Here is a 16083-nt window from a genome sequence, read left to right as displayed (position 1 = left end):
TTTGTTTCTTGTACACTTTGTTTCTTTCCTTGCATGTGGAATTTCTTTTTCTTTTTTTCTTGATGACTCGTTTAGTTTGAATAAATTGTTTTTTTTGTTTTTTTTTCTTATCTTTTGCAAAATTGAAGTATATATGAAGAAAATAAGATCAAATGAAGAGAATAATTTATAAAATTGTAAAGTTTGATTGGTTCCAAAAAGAACTTGAACTGTGTGCAGTGTGCAGTGTGGCGTGCCAGTCTCCAGAGTCAAGCTCGCGAGGCACAGAGGGACTCAGTCAAGTTACCTAGCGCCAGAGTGATATCTTGAATCTTGAATTAAATTGGATTAAAGTTTGAAAATACAGATAGACCAAGAAGGAAGAGGGGTTCAAGTTTGGTGAAGTATGTTTGGCTTAATCAAAAGGAGACTCAATTCCAACTTCATATCGAATTCAAAAAATCAAACCTCAAAGAAATCAAACCTCAAAGACGATTAAGACCATGACTCTTGCAACTGGAATCGTTCTAACATCTTGTTCATTCCTACTAGGTGCTCAATTTATACATTGGTAAACCAAAACTAACCTCTTTCATTCTCACAAACCACTCTTTCTCTCATAAAACTAATATCGATATGCTTTTGTTTAAATAGGTCAGTAGATCATCGTACACTATGGACAAATCCAATCTCACCAATTCCAATCACCAATTCATTAATTTATTATACAAACTTATCAAATTTAATCTTACAATCCTCATCATCAACAACATCATCAAATCAGAATTATATTTTAATGGTTTTTAAGTTCATCACTTTGATAGGATTGATTAGTTTATTGAGTAAATTAAAAAACTCAAGTATTTCAGTCGTTTTCGATTTAGCAAGTTTAGGTATGTCAATCCATCAATCTGATCGAAAAGTCTAATCCAAAACTAACCATCAAATTGGTATTTTTTTTCTTCAGTTCTTTTAATCACTTCAATAATCGTCGAAATCGCACATGTGATTCCCTTACTAAAAACCTTACCCAAGAGTCCCATAAGTTTCAACCCATCAGATCCCTTAACAATCACCCAAACCCCAACCAGTCTAAGACCGACTTCTTCAATCATCATGACAATCCAATCTATCGCTTCACTCAATACGATCATCTCAGTGACTTTAACCGGTTTGATCGTCTTACAAATCGCTCAAATGTGTATTGAAAAAAGTTTGGATAAAACTCTTGGAGTCGGAATTCAAGAAGAAAAGAAGCTTGTAAAGGTCGTTAAGGTTAAAGGGTTAGATAAACAAAAGGTTTTGAGGATTAAAGAACAGTTGAATGGTAATTTGTTGGATCGTCAAAACCCACTGGAAATCCAATCACAACCTTAACTTCTTTGCTTTCGAGTTATTTTTTTTTCTTTTGGTAAGTTTTTTTTTTCAATTTAGTGATATTAAACCAATTCAATGGATTTGTTTTGGGTTTTTTGTTTTCTTTTTTCTTTTGGAATGATGTGTAATTACAATATGTACTTCAACCTGTTGTTCTATTTTAAATTAACATATTTTAAAAAGTTTGAATTGCAATTCCAATCTTGAATCATATTTTTGTTTAGTATGATCATAAATGATTATAAAGTGGTCCAATCTGAGCAAATCTGAATGAAAAGGATTCATTGAGTTATCTAATGGATAATAGACATTGATAACTTTCAAGAGTGTGCAAGTCTTTCAGAAAATATGAAAGATGTGGATTTAATGTAAGATCTAATCGACCTTTACCATCAAAAGATCTACTAACCATCAATTTTTGGAAAATTGAGTGATGATCATATGAAGAAATGATAAGAAGTTCAATCAAATTCATGAAGCACCACTTGATCCAACTGGCCATCTGATGAAGTTATAAACCTTGAATCAATTCATCATCTTCAATCCAACTCATTAGGTCAAGTCACAAATATCCAACTTTATCAACAAAATCTTCTTAAATATGAAATTCTAAGTATGAAAATTTTCTTTGAAAAAAATCAAGCTACGTAAAGAATGTAAGGAAACTCATGTGACAAGGAGAGAGATCGCAAATGAGTGTGAGAATGAAGGTTGTGAGTAGGTGAGTGAGTGTTGTGTATAAGGATTTGTCCATAATGTAGACTTTTAGACTAGATAGGTAAATTGGCTGCTTTTCTACAAGCTTTAACTGTCTTGACCTTTTTCTTACGTAAATGTGCTACCTCTGAAGTAGAAATTGGATATAAAAATTAAAGAGTGATTTAACGGTTTAGTTAGTCTTTGAAGGATCTTTAGAGATCTTGATAAGTTTCAAAGAGAGGTTTTTTGACTTACCGGGTAAAGTACAATCACATACTGCAATAGAAAATACACAATCTGATTTAATACTTACAGGAGGAGGAGCTCTATTTCGATCAAAGAAAATCATCAATTTCAACTCTTCTTAAGAATTTTAAAACATCCAACCGAAAAAAAAAACAGCGTAAGAATCTTGATGATTCTTTACTACTTACTTTCCTAAAGTATAAATTCCATATTTCTTTTGACATTCCCATGCTGATTTAGCTAAAAATTCAACCGTGTATCCGTACTTTGATTTGATTAGATCTGCATTTGGGATCTCGTTGATCGCTTTATCTCCTTGAGCTTGAATCAAGTTCATCATTCTGTTTTCATTTCGTAATCAATCAGCAATTGTGAAAACTAAACCATTTAAGATTTCTTGGTTTGATAGGCGGTCAAGATCCTGTTGGGAAATGCTTTCACTTACAATCCTTCTGGTGTACAAAATGATAAGTTTCCTGGGCTGTCCCAAGCTCCATTAGGACCTTTGAATTTACATTCGTCCTAAGAAAGAAATCAAATGAGCTTAAGATCTTCATTCAATACTTCTCTTTGCCAATTACTCACACTTCCAATAGTCACAAAGATATTCTACAAACCGATCATAGATGAATCAGACAATGTAATCTCGAATCAGTAGATCATAAACCTTGACTCACAATAGCTTTAAAGAACTCAGATAAAGCTGAAAGTTGAATAAGTTCTTTGGAAGGTTTAGCCAAGTATGCTTCCGATGGATTGGGAGATAAGAATGCTCCTTCTGCTAAGATCGAAGCCATCCCTCCATCTGATAAGATTGGTGCCATGGCTCCTGCTCTAGTGGTTAATGAAACGATTCCTTGCATGCGGTTTTGTAAAGATGTTAGATGACTATCGAGGTATGCCCATTGAGTCTATTAAAGGCTCACGTCAGAATTTGGTTTCATAATACAAAGGTAACGAAAGGTAGAATAAAACTCACGTATGCAAATGCAGTTGGAGGTCCTCGTTTTTGTAGATGTCTAGGTTGTAAAGTCCGTTTCCTCAAAGCCGCAGACGAAGAACTGGCTCCCGAAGTTGAAGGACCAGCTGGAGGAGGGGTAGTTCTTGGCATTCCAAATAATACCTGAGCTTCTTTCCTAATCTTTTCAGCATTAACCCAATCCTTTGGATGTTCTTCAGTCTTAGGATGACCACCAGATGTAAGAAAATCAATAGCGATCTTCATATCATTAGCTCTTTCAGCTTCAGCTAGTTCAGCACCTTTGTTTGAATCAAGAAGTGCCTTTGCATCATCATAAGCTTTAGCCGATTTAGCATCTAGAGTAGCCGTAGATGCGCCTATCGCTCCACTACCGACTGTAGCTGCACCTACACCGTAGGCTGTGGCTTCTTTGACCATGGCCATTGCGTCTAGAGGCATGAAGGCGGGAACGGCTAGTCCAGAGAAAGTGGCAAGGACACCACATATCACCGTTCCGACTGCCCATCCATATAATGACTTGTCAATCTCTACTCGAGGAACACTGCGAACACACTACATCAGTTATCAGACCGAGAATCTAAACGGATTTCAAAATGTATGAGGAAAGACTTACAAGTCGGAAACAATAGCTGCAGACGCTTCTGTAAGACGTTTGGCATTCAGCGTCAATAAAGATTCTCAAGTGTGATGACTATCAGATCATAAGATGTAACATACCTCTCATCAAAGTCACAGCCGTTTCAATAGCTCGATACAAAGAGTTCATATAATTATTCCATTCTTGTATAGCATAAAGAATTATCCAATTCACACCTACAGCTGGTTGACATAACTATTGATGATCATCAGAGATTCGGTTTAGTGATAATCAAATCAAAAAAATTAAAGTAAGAATAGATGAAAACACTTTGACTTACTTGTCCAGCTAAACAATCCATTCCTATTCCACAAAAGAAATTAGGTACGTTTAATTCAGCCGCAAATTCCTGATCATCAACAAATCATCCATCAATTTATAATTTCTCTTTTCGGTATTCAAAGAAGAGGCATCATAAGATTAAAACAATATATAAAGAGATTATACCTGAATAGTGAGTTTATCAGCATTAGGATAATTCGAAAGATATTGATCGATTTGTAAATCGACCCAAGTTTGAGGTGTTAATTCAAGATGAGCACAAGGATCTTTTAATTGAGGATTAGATTGATCTAAACCAGTTTTTCCAGAATTAGTTGGGTCCATAATATTCAAACCTGCTCGACGTTCTAACTTAGGTATCGAATCTTTGGGATTCCGTAGAGTAAAGGTTTGAGAAAATAAAGAGAGATAGAGTGGTAGGGTGGTGAGAATGGTTGTCCATCGAGGTCTGTTGGTTGACCTTGATGACTTCATCTTCTTTGTTTTTTTTCGTTTAGGTGTTGAAGGAATGAAGGATTCGAGAATAGTGAAATATAATGAATTTGGAGAAGAAGTGAATGAAGGATCAGTGAAGAAAGAAGTGATCAAGGTAATCTTGATTCCACATGACCCACTTAGACTTCAAACACCAGATTATCGGTTTGGGTCTGAAGCTAAGATGAAACTTTTCTGATTTACCCGCTTGACCAGAACATTTTGATTTGGGTAGCGAAGATGACTCTACTGTAGGAGACTAAATGGATCACTTCAAACGTCTCAACAATCTAGATGGTCATATATTCATCCTTTATCATACACTTCGCTTTCAAGCTTGGGCACTACTTGATGATTTGACCCTTTGGATCACAAATCAAGTATGAGAATCGGGTTGATATAGGCGCGCCCTGATAGATCAGTCTGGGTGGTTTCGGTGCACCCTTGAGTTTTGTCGGAAGTGCAGAAATCAATGAAATCTAAAAGAGCTGGATCCCGGAAAGAGAGACTTGCGGAATTTGATATTCGATAATCTAATTATTATCATCATGTCAAGGTCTTCAAAGAAGGACTACATGGTAAATAGAACAGTTGAGGAAAGGAGAGCTGAGAGCCAAAGTCATGAGTTCGATGTTATTGTTGAACTTGGAATGAAAACCCTTATGTTAAGAATTCCGTTAAATCCGACGTGACAGCCTTTTGAATTTAAATTTTGGTAATTTTTTGAAACTGATTTTCATCCAAAAGAATTTATAAAAATGTTATCTCTACTCAATTTATCAGTTCAACCAATCTTTGGTCTTAACGAATCACGTATCATCGCTCTTCATCCCGATAATGATAATATCTTCATTGGAACAGTTGATCCGCTTACATCGGCAGTATCCGTCTTTGGCGTAGATTTGAATCATCTCAATCGGGTCAGTGATCATAAGACTTTGCAAGTCGGAAGTAACTGACTCACCATCGATCATGTCGAATCTCAGGTTGTGCCGACTTTACTAGCTCAATTCACAAGCGATCTTCCTCCAGAAAGCGCGAATCAAGACTCGTCACGGAATGCTGAGCGATTTATCATTAGCTTAAAAGTCCTTTTGGAATCCGATCAACTATGCTTGGTGACCGCCGATGGACAAATCTCATTATGTCCGATTCCATCAATGGAAGAAACTCAAGACCCTTTACAAGTTTGCAAACGAATGACTTCACACTACCTTTACGTTTTCTCGGGTTGAGCTGATTCACCGCGTCTGTTCACTTGATCTGAAAACATTAACTAGTTCGACGGGGTCGGTGCTTTTGAAGATGGAATCCTTTGTGCTTCTTGGAGTCCTGATGATGAACTTCTGGTGGTCATTACCGGTTCTCATAAGTTGATTCTTTTGACCAAATCATTCGATGTACTATCTGAACATGAAGTCGATTTCGCTCAATTTGGAAGTGGTAAGTGAGCATGGGGTATCATTTATGCAAACCTATCTTGGTCTTACCTATGATTATCTTGTATTGATATATGAATACTTTCTTTGAAATTATCAGATGAACCAGTGAATGTGGGCTGGGGAGCAAAATCAACTCAGTTTCACGGATCGCTTGGTAAAGCAGCTGCACAAGCGCAAAGCGCCATTGAAGAACAAGAGACTCGAGCTCCAAGAGATTTAGGTCAAGATTTCTACGAAATCACATGGAGAGGTGATGGAGCCTTCTTTGCGGTGGCTTGTCCTACAAACGCTCAAAAGACTGGTCAACATCGTTCTATCAAAGTTTATTCTAGAACAGCTTCATTATCTTCAACTTCTACTCGGATTAATCCACTTTTATTACATGGACCCATAGCCTGGCGACCGGAAGGTTCAATTATTGCTTCATCTGTTTACAATCCGACCACCGATAAAGTTGATATTATCTTCTTTGAACGTAATGGATTGCAACGTTATGGGTTTTCTCTCAAGGAAGAAGATCGTGTCCAAAGAGTTTTCGCTTTGGCCTGGAATTCTGATTCTACTGTTCTTGCTATCGGCCTGGAGAAAATGATCACAGATGATACCTCTAGTCCTGTCTCAACTCCTCGACGATCAGGTAGGTTTACAGTATTATTTTTTTACTTTTTATCTTGAGAAACCTGCACAGATGTCGTATTGATCTGTTTAATTCCTCCGGCAGTTCAACTCTGGACGAGAAACAATTATCATTGGTATCTAAAGTCAGAGATCCAGTCTGACCTGCATCCACAAGGTATCCTCAATTTCATAATGTGGCATCCTGAAAAACCTCTTCATCTATACCTTGGTACCGCGAGTAAGTTTAATTGGTGATTTGTGGTTACCTAGCAGGTGGCTGAATTTTCTGTCTGTATATCCAGGTCACATGGAATTACGACAGTTTTCTTGGGAAGTCTTCTCAGATCGTACTCCAATCCCTCGAGATACTGGGTCTGTTGCTGTCATTGATGGATGTAAGCAAAATCCCTCGCAGCGTTTTCTTGCGCAATGACTTCTCTTGCTGACTTGCTTTGGTGAATGAATGGACGTATAGACCAACTACTTTTGTCTCCTTTTCGATACCAAGTGGTTCCACCACCCATGTCATCTTTACAAATCTCAACTATATCACCCGATCTTGTGAAAACCTGCTTACCGCGCCTTCCGAGTCACATGTCATTCAGCGCTACATTCCCTGGACTTGCTACTATCCTTCCGAATGGCGAGGTAACATGTTACCGTTGGGATCTAACTTGCAGTCAGGAAGCAAAACCTCATTTCCGTTTACCTACACCAACCAAGTTATTTACATTCATGTTAGAAAATTCCACATCAAATCCAATCACTTACCGTCAAGTATGTATGTCAAAAGCTGCATCAATCGAAGGCAAGTCCTGCGTCGTCATTATTGCCCTGTTCACCGAAATAGAACAGACAACTATGAAAGCTCGAGATGGCCTTCATATACAAAAACTTGCTTTGAATGAGCAAGACGATTCTGGCTCCGAGGCCAACAAGCTGGGCGACCAATGTACATTGCGACCCTCTCATTCCGAACGATGGTGGAAGCTATCAGGCTCCAGTGTGGCTGATATAGCCCTCATTCAGACTGATACCGGTAATGTAGTGAAAGGTGAGGCATCATAATTTATGAAGTAGTTTACATTCATCAAGCTCATTGTTGATATGCATCCAGTTTGTTCAAATCCTGCTGAACCGAGTATGGACTTTGGAATCGAGACAACCCAGCACCGATTTCCCGAGTTTTGTTCGACCTTTGAACACTTGTGGGCCGATCCATCTCATGAAGCCTTCTTGCCCATTGGTCTCAGTCACACAGCAAAACTTTATGTGGGAAGTCATATGATAGCAAACGACTGTTCTTCATTCACTTGCGATTCAAATTACCTCATCTATGCCACTTTTTCTCATCAAATCAAGTTTCTAGATACCCTTGACTTATGTGCCAAGTTTTCGAATTCAGGCGACTTAACATCTACAGATCCAAGACAGAACTCTGAGCTGGAGATTATTCATCTTAAAGACGCTTCAAGAGCTGTAGAGCGTGGGTCTCGGATTGTAACAAGTAGACCGAGTTCAATGAAACTCATCTTACAGATGCCTCGAGGGAATTTGGAAACCATCTTTCCAAGACCTATGGTCCTACGACGGATCTGTATGGATCTGTTGATTGAAGATAGATGGTTAGATGCGTTTATCGAATGTAGAAAACATAAGATTGATTTTAATTTATTGGTGGATTTTGATTTTCAAAAGTTTATGAATCATGGTGCAAAAGATTTTGTGGAACAAGTGATTGATGTGGATCATATTAATCTGTTCTTGAGTAGTTTAAAGAATATTGATGTGACTGAACAAGTATATCCTATTACGAAGAGATGGAGGAAATCAAATGTGGATGTGAGCTCAGAGAATAAGAAAAGGTTTGTCCCTTCAACTTCGTTGTTCTTTTTTTATCTGAAATTGATCTTTTGTTTAACTCACTTACGATTTCAGGCTTCTTGGTGATAACAAAGTGAATGTGATCTGTACATTGATTGCGGATGCGATCAGTCAGAAATCAAACAAGCTGGAGTACATCAACAGTATCTTAACAGCACTGGTTTGTAAAAAACCTGCTGATTATCGTTCCGCGTTGAATTTGTTGTCCGAGATTAAACGTAAGCTCAAAGTTTGTCTCATGAAATCATATGTCACAGATATCTTCTGAGATGAGATACTTCCTTCAGTCGAAAATCCTGAAAAGGTCGATGACGCAATTAAATACATTATATTCTTGAGTGATGCTAATGAGCTATATAAAGTAGCTTTATCAATGTACGATCTTTCTTTGGTAGTCCTGATTGCTCAACATTCTCAAAAGGTGCAGTTTGTTTTTTGAGATTTTGTATATCTGACGTCATGCTGATGAAGATCTCTAATTCTCTTCAAAGGATCCGAAAGAGTATCTACCATTTTTACAAAGTCTAAGGGTCCTTGACCCAGAGATGAGGAAATTCAAGATTGACGATTATTTGGGTAATCATCGATCTGCAATCCAACATTTATGTGCTGCACAGGAAGAAAAGTTTGATGTGATTTTGAATTACACTGAGAGACATGCTTTGTATGAAGAAGCTTTGAAAGAAGTTTCAACACAGCCTGTTAAAGTCATAGTGAGTTTGATAGATTCTTTTTGGTCATCAAGGTTCTGAAGAATGTTTCTTTAGGCTTTACGAGACCTACAAGGTGATTGGTTTATGGAAAATCAAAAGTACATGGAGGCTGGGCTAGGTAAGCAAACAGTGCCCCCCAGTTAGTAGCTGAATTGAGAGTTGATGCGAAGAATTTGTGAACTTTATAGTGTACACACTTGCGGAGAAGATTGACAAAGCGTCAGAAGCATTTCGACAAGCGGAAGCTTGGCAAGAGCTTTTCTCTCTCTTATCGATATGTGGTCGACCGGTCGAAATCGGGAATGACGGAATGGCTAGTGAGCCGATTGTCCTTGATATGGCTCGTGAGTGATCTCGGTGACATATTGGAGTGAGATTTTGAAGGCTTATGGTGAATTTTGATCGGGATGCAGAGCGGCTTGAGAAGTCGGGTCGGCATCTTGAATCAGCTACTGTCCTGTTTGATTATGCAGGAGATGTCAAAGGTGGGGTTACGATGCTGTGTGATGGAAGAGCGTATTCTGAAGCGCTCAGACAAGTTGAGTTTGATTGATTTGATATCTTGATGCAAAAGTATGAAGTCCTAACTTTAGTTTTATGAGAATATCAGGCCCTTCGGTATTCGAGACCAGAATTACTCATAGAACTTGTTCAACCGAGCCTTGAGGAATATGTTGAATTACTAGTTGAAGAGATTGAGGAAACTCAACAGAACACACAGAAACAGGTGGATCGGTTAGCAGAACTTAAATTGGCGGCTGAGGCGGAACCTGGTAGGTGGCGTTGTGATTTTCAAAGCATCACTTTGGTTTCGTTTACACTGCTGATGTGGTCATTTTCTTTCAATGTGATAGATGCCTTTTATTTGACTCGAGATAAGGAGACTGGTGAGGTCTTTGATGGGATTGATGCCATGACAGAAGCAACTACAGTCTTTAGAACCGATTATTCTAGATACACTCGTGGGATTGCACCATCTCATCATTCTACCTATACGATGCGATCTGGACGATCTTCAGCGTAAGTGAAAAAGAAGAAAGAGATGAATCTAAGACAAAAGCAGACAATATAATTTTGTAAAGATGACACTTATTTGAACTTTTCTTGATTGAAATGATGGGTTTAGACGAAGTGGAAAGTTACGTAAAAAAGAAGAAAAGAAGAAAGCAGCTGGTAAGAAAGGAAGTATTTATGAAGAAGAATATTTGTTGAATTTATTATCAAAAACGGCATTAGAGAAACTTATATCTTTACAAAGTAAGTTTTAATTTGAGATTATATGTTTCAAATTACCAATCATGAAGGAGGTTTGAGTATTGATGAATGTTAATGTTTATGATTCGTAGATCAAGTCAAAGCCTTACTTCCAGCATTAGTCCAACTAATCTCATATATCCAACGTAATGCTCAAAGCTCAGATAAGGTAGCAAAAGCTTCATCAGAAAGACTTCATAGAATTGCTCATTCACTTCAAACTCAACTTGATAATCTTCAAACCGAATTAATTCAAAACATTCAAATCGTATGGGATGTAAGAGAGTCAGCAATCAAAGAGTTGGAAGATCGTCAAGCTGAAGCTTATGAGACTGGTACGGGTGCTGGTACGGAAGTGATTGGCTCTGGTATGGATCAGCCTAGTCATAAGCTTCTGGTTGTACGACCTGTTGTATCTGTGGATAGGAGTTGGAAATCTTCTATTTTTAATTAAAAAAAATTATAAAAAAAAGTGATCATTAAGGCTTGTTTATAATAGATATATACCAATGCAAAAAAGAATCAGATTGAAATGTTTGACTTGTGTAGGAATGAGCTAGCTGGATCCTGAAATAGTACAAGAGAATGATCAAACTGGGTTTTTTTGGGGAATTGGAATTGGATCTTTAAAACTTTTGCTGGGCCCGGGGTTTTGATGAGCATTTGTTGGAATTAAATGTGATTCATCTTGAAGCATTTGGATAGGGAAACATTGATAACGAGATCCCCATTTCTTTGGGTCAAGAAATCTGTCAAGTAGGAATTCTTGATTTAATTAATTGATCATCATGATTTATTGATTTGATGAAAGTTGTAGCTTTGTAATCTATCATCTCAGTCTTCAGAAAAAGATATTCTTACCTATGCCCTGCCTAATTGATCAGGTGATATTCATCTGGCAGATTGTTTTGTGCTTTTCCCCAGACTCAGAGGCGTACCAAGATAAGTTCTTTTGGTCTGATTGCATGGTGGAGTGGGCTTACTCTTTGTTTGAATTTGTATTCATCTTTTCATAGGTAGTAGTACGAAATGATGATGATCAGATCAGATCAGATCACTCATGATCACTCTCAGTTAGAACTAAACAAAGCCTGGTTATCTCTCATTGTGGATATTTTAGCCATTGGAATTCATGGCTAGCACACAAGGAATGGGCATGTCAAGATCAGAATCAACAATGTCGCTCAGACTGCGCTCATTGATGTTTTAATCCATTCCCAAGGTTCATCAGTGTAGAGCCGTTCTGACATTGTGTATCATTGAAACAAAAGATCTCGTTTGATCAAGTTAGGGTGTGTTAGGTGAAATAAGAAGCTTCTATATCATGTTATAGGTAGTCAATTTTTGTCGACTTTGCTGAATCCAAGTTTGAATGAAGAATTGAGTAAATTTTAGTAAACTTTCTATGAGTGTGAGTGTGACTGAGTCTTGGTTATAATTATCCAAATTGGATTTCAGTCTAGTCTTAGTCTGAAATATTGTAAAACTAAATTGAATTTTCGACTTGTTGTTGTTGTTGTTGTTTTGTAGTTTTACATTTTTTCATTATTATTCTTTCTCATCGAAAACTTTTCATTCTCATTCTCATCCTCATCCTGATTCTTATTCTCACCACTTCATCAAACTAACAAAACTCATTCACTCAATCAGGAATCAAATCAATTCAATTCAATTCTCTTCACTGCTGGACAGACCAATACAACATATCTACTCTTCATCATTTTCTCTCATTGTAACTCATTCCAACTTCTCATCCTCTTCTTTTTAACTCATCATCATGGCTCGTGATAGATTAGCTGGCATGCGAGTAAGTTCCTTTTTTTCTTTCTTAAAACAACTATCTACTAATTCAATTGAATCTTAAACTTTTTTTTTGACTTTTTTTTTCTTCCAGACAGGTGGTGCTGGTGACACATACGATTCCTATAACAACAACAATTACGGGTCCGGTCCATTCTTTAAAAATCTATTGATTAAATTTCATTAAAACTAACATCCAATCAATTTCTAATTCTTCTTTCCTCCAAATCATCATACATACCTACATTACATACAGAAACTCACCTTCACCACCTTCTTACCCTAGTACTCGTCAAGCTCCACGTAATCCTCAACGACGTTTATCACCCCAGTCTTTTGAAGACGAAAAAGATTATAGTAGAGCACCAGCAGGAGGACGTCGGATGAGAGGTCGAGATCCGTTTGAAGATCAACCACCAATGGAAATGGGAGCGATTCGAAGTTTTAAACATCAAGATGGACCCAGAGAGGTTTCAGGAACAGAAGATTTTTTTGAATCGATTGCATCACTTCAAACTGATTTAAAAGAATTACAATTTATGATTGATTCGGTTGGAGATTTGAATCGAAGAGGATTAGATTCAACTGCACCTGAAGATCGAAATGCAGCTCAAGTCGAATCAGCTGAATTATCTGATGAAATCCGTTCTCTCATTCAATCTATTAAATCTCAAATTCAATCTTATGAAGCTGATCATTCTTTACTAAGACAAAGAGGTGATCCAGAACAAAATTTAAATGTTAGAACTCAACAATTAGCTGGATTGAAAAAACGGTTTGTCGAAACTGTTCAACGGTATGCTGAAGTCGAACAGAATAGTAGAAGAGCTATTAAGGCTAGAGTCGAACGTCAGGTTCGGATCGTTAAACCTAATGCAACAGATGAAGAAGTGAGAATGGCAGTCGAAGATGAAGCCAATGGAGGAGGTGCAGTCTTTCAACAAGCTGTAAGTCTTGATCACTAACATCTATTCTTAAGTTACAATATCAAATAATAATCCTTTATGATTTAGCTTGTTAGTTCTAATCGAATGGGATCTGCTCGGAATGCATTGAAAGAAGTTCAATCAAGAGCAGAAGATATGAGACGAATCGAACAAACTATCACAGAACTTGCTCAACTCTTCAACGATGTATGTCTTGTTTCACTACCCTAGCAAAGACTGATCACTAAGGTGTCCTGACATCATATCTCTACTCTATCAGATGGCTAGCATGGTAGAAGAACAAGATGTAGCAGTTCAACATATTGAAAAACAAGCAGAAGTGATCAATCAAGATGTAGAAGCAGCGTAAGTATTCTGATCTAGACTCCACCAATCCAGTCATTTCAAACTTCTGATTTCTTGATGGTTTATATAACAGAACTACCGAACTTAAAACAGCTGTAGTCTCAGCCAAAGGTGCTCGTTCAAAACGTAAATGTTGTTGTATCCTTCTAGTTGTCATTCTCCGTAAGTAGATCCCACCTTTCTCATCACTTCCACTTCATCTCTCATTGATGATGATGTTTTTTTTTTTGATAATAGTGGCTTTAGCTGCTGGAATCACAGTTTATGTTTTGATAAAAAATGGAACGATTGGAGGTCCTGGAGGATTAGGTGGACCACCTGCTACTTCTAATTCGAGTTCTAGTAATAATTCAAATTCGAATTCAACGATTCCTACTAATAAAGCTCAAAGGAGTGTATAACTTGTTCTTCTCTTTTTCTTTTCCTTGATTTTTTTTTTCTCTCTTTTTTTTGCTTTACTCTAGCTTGTATCTCTTTGAATTTGATTTGATTTGATTTTTTTTTTGGAATTGGATTTGGATTGTATTTATTTGTTTGTTTGAATTTAATTCCTCTCTTGTATTTTGTTCTAAAAAATTTTCTTAGGATAATTATCAACTGAGGGTTAACGGTTAACAAAAGGTTTAAGAATCATTCAAAAAAATTGATTTGGTTTTTTTTTCTACATCCTTCTTCTGATATAAACTCCTTTTTTTTACTTTTAATATCGGTTAGCATTTTCCTTTTTTCTTTTTTTTCTTATTGCATCATTTCTTTTTTTTTTCTTTTGGCTTCTTTTTCTCTTCTTTTTCAAATGGACCTTCTTTTTCTTTTGAAAAATGTAAACTTTTTTCTTTTTTTTTCTTTTCGTCTTGTGATTTAGTTTTTTTCCACTTTTATAATTTAGGTTCAATATATAGAAGATCTTTGCTCAATTTACCATATTGAAATTTTTCTTCATTGTTCTTTTATGGACAGAAGAAGTGGTTGAGAGTTGGAATGAAATGAGATCCAATGTGTTTCATCATGAGAGAATATCAGTTGATATCTTTATCTTTGTTGAAATGTTTGAAGGGTTTAGAGCCTTGCAAACTTGCACATTTTGCCAGATTGAATCATACTTTTGTTACATCAGATTTTGGACACTGATAGTATGACACATCCATTCTCTCCTGAACATGAGAGCTTTTCCCAATCACTCGGTTCACAAAATCAACTGATCACTTTTATATATTTTTCATCAAGATTCAAAGTACAATTCTCTTCTGATTGAAAGTGTTTGTAACAAAAAATCCAATTCCATACGTCTTGAGTCATGAGTGTTGGCAGGCGGGGGTTTGGAAATGGTTCATAAACAACCAATCAAGGTTCGAAGACCAAGGCATCAGATTTAAAGAGTTTGAATTATCTGGTTGGTTTTGAACCTCAGCTTGAACCAAGTTGACCAGGCTTTTTTACTTTTCAAAGTGCTTGTGAGCTGGTCAATAGCGTCTCAATTACCTTCAAAGGAATTTTGTTTCTCAAAGATTTCTCTGTGTCTCACAGAATAATTGTGGGGAAGCCGTACCATCGCTGCTGGTTTTGGTTGGCGGTCTTCAATTGCTCTGTGTATCGCGACGTTCTCGCATTTGTGCAAGTAGATTGAGCTCACATGCAAGTCCAACACAAGTGCCATCATCAAACTTTGAAAGATATCGATTTCATTTGTGGTGTTATGAAATGGATCGATTGCAGTTCACTTAACTCAACCCAAAACCATCGCAAGAGCCTGTTCAAGGATCCAACAGGAGATTTGATGTAACCATCATCTTCAAGATCCTGACTCATTCTTACATATTTTCTTCTTTTGAAGCTGTAAGCTGGAATGGTCCCTGAAGAATTGAAGAAAAAGACCCTTAAAAATATCCATAAGAGGTTTGGTATGAATGCCGAGTTCATGGTTGCCATTGTTTGAAAACAACATGCTTTTTTTTCTTGTTCTTCTTTTTCTTGTTCTTTTTTCCATGTGACGATGGTGGGCGTGGTATCGGTAGCCAAGATGATCAATTCTCTGTCTCTCTCAATCTCATTCACTCTAACACGTTCTCCTTTGTTCTTTTTTCTTTCTTTCTTTCTTTCTTTTTTTTCTCCGAGTTTCAATTCACTCATCCACACAAAAGCGAATCGAGCTGGATATATGCGCTCAATCCTTAACTCAATCGATACCCTTTGAGTATTTCCTCGAATCAAAACTTCTGGTCACCAACCACTTCGATAAGGATCCTGTATATTACCATACCTTCGTGGTCCGGTCGGTAACAGAAACGAAGTCTTGGTATCCATTGTAACTTCTAATCCTCGAGAATTCAATTCTATGCCTTGTTGGACATAGATGGTATGTAGAACTTTTTTTTTCTCTTCTTCTTTTGATCTTGACTCGATTCCA

The 16083-nt window shown here is 37.1% G+C and overlaps 4 protein-coding genes across 4 annotated transcripts; 3 read left to right on the top strand and 1 right to left on the bottom strand.

Annotated features, from left to right (window-relative positions):
• Window positions 1–482: 482 nt before the first annotated feature.
• On the top strand, window positions 483–1356 carry MELLADRAFT_111810 (uncharacterized protein; the record flags this gene model as incomplete). The annotated part of the gene is made up of 3 exons (XM_007416262.1): window positions 483–550; window positions 634–872; window positions 947–1356. 3 exons carry the CDS (start codon window positions 483–485, stop codon window positions 1354–1356), a joined length of 717 nt encoding a protein of 238 aa, XP_007416324.1.
• A 445-nt stretch (window positions 1357–1801) lies between these two features.
• On the bottom strand, window positions 1802–4526 carry MELLADRAFT_118026 (uncharacterized protein; the record flags this gene model as incomplete). Its single annotated transcript, XM_007416185.1, has 11 exons — window positions 1802–2200; window positions 2311–2381; window positions 2490–2642; window positions 2747–2823; window positions 2887–2910; window positions 2979–3212; window positions 3281–3824; window positions 3897–3924; window positions 4001–4115; window positions 4201–4269; window positions 4368–4526. 11 exons carry the CDS (start codon window positions 4524–4526, stop codon window positions 2127–2129), a joined length of 1548 nt encoding a protein of 515 aa, XP_007416247.1.
• Window positions 4527–5434: 908 nt separating this feature from the next.
• Window positions 5435–11041, top strand: MELLADRAFT_111808 (uncharacterized protein; the record flags this gene model as incomplete). The annotated part of the gene is made up of 18 exons (XM_007416263.1): window positions 5435–5596; window positions 5663–5863; window positions 5957–6119; window positions 6216–6755; window positions 6807–6974; window positions 7039–7131; window positions 7212–7790; window positions 7854–8601; window positions 8675–8838; window positions 8908–9041; window positions 9112–9333; window positions 9388–9451; window positions 9522–9677; window positions 9747–9871; window positions 9944–10106; window positions 10188–10353; window positions 10460–10590; window positions 10680–11041. The coding sequence occupies 18 exons, from the start codon at window positions 5435–5437 to the stop codon at window positions 11039–11041; spliced, it is 4341 nt and encodes a 1446-aa protein (XP_007416325.1).
• A 1600-nt stretch (window positions 11042–12641) lies between these two features.
• Window positions 12642–13840, top strand: MELLADRAFT_45416 (uncharacterized protein; the record flags this gene model as incomplete). The annotated part of the gene is made up of 4 exons (XM_007416264.1): window positions 12642–13334; window positions 13401–13520; window positions 13594–13679; window positions 13753–13840. Coding segments are annotated over 4 exons (858 nt in total), but the record flags the coding sequence as incomplete, so codon positions are not given.
• Between the last annotated feature and the right edge of the window lie 2243 nt (window positions 13841–16083).

This window comes from Melampsora larici-populina (assembly GCF_000204055.1).
Source record: "Melampsora larici-populina 98AG31 unplaced genomic scaffold MELLAscaffold_58, whole genome shotgun sequence".
NCBI classification, from domain to species: Eukaryota; Fungi; Basidiomycota; class Pucciniomycetes; order Pucciniales; family Melampsoraceae; genus Melampsora; species Melampsora laricis-populina.
The sequence above is the reverse complement of the archived record's forward strand: the minus strand, read 5'-3'. Positions and strand labels throughout refer to the sequence as shown.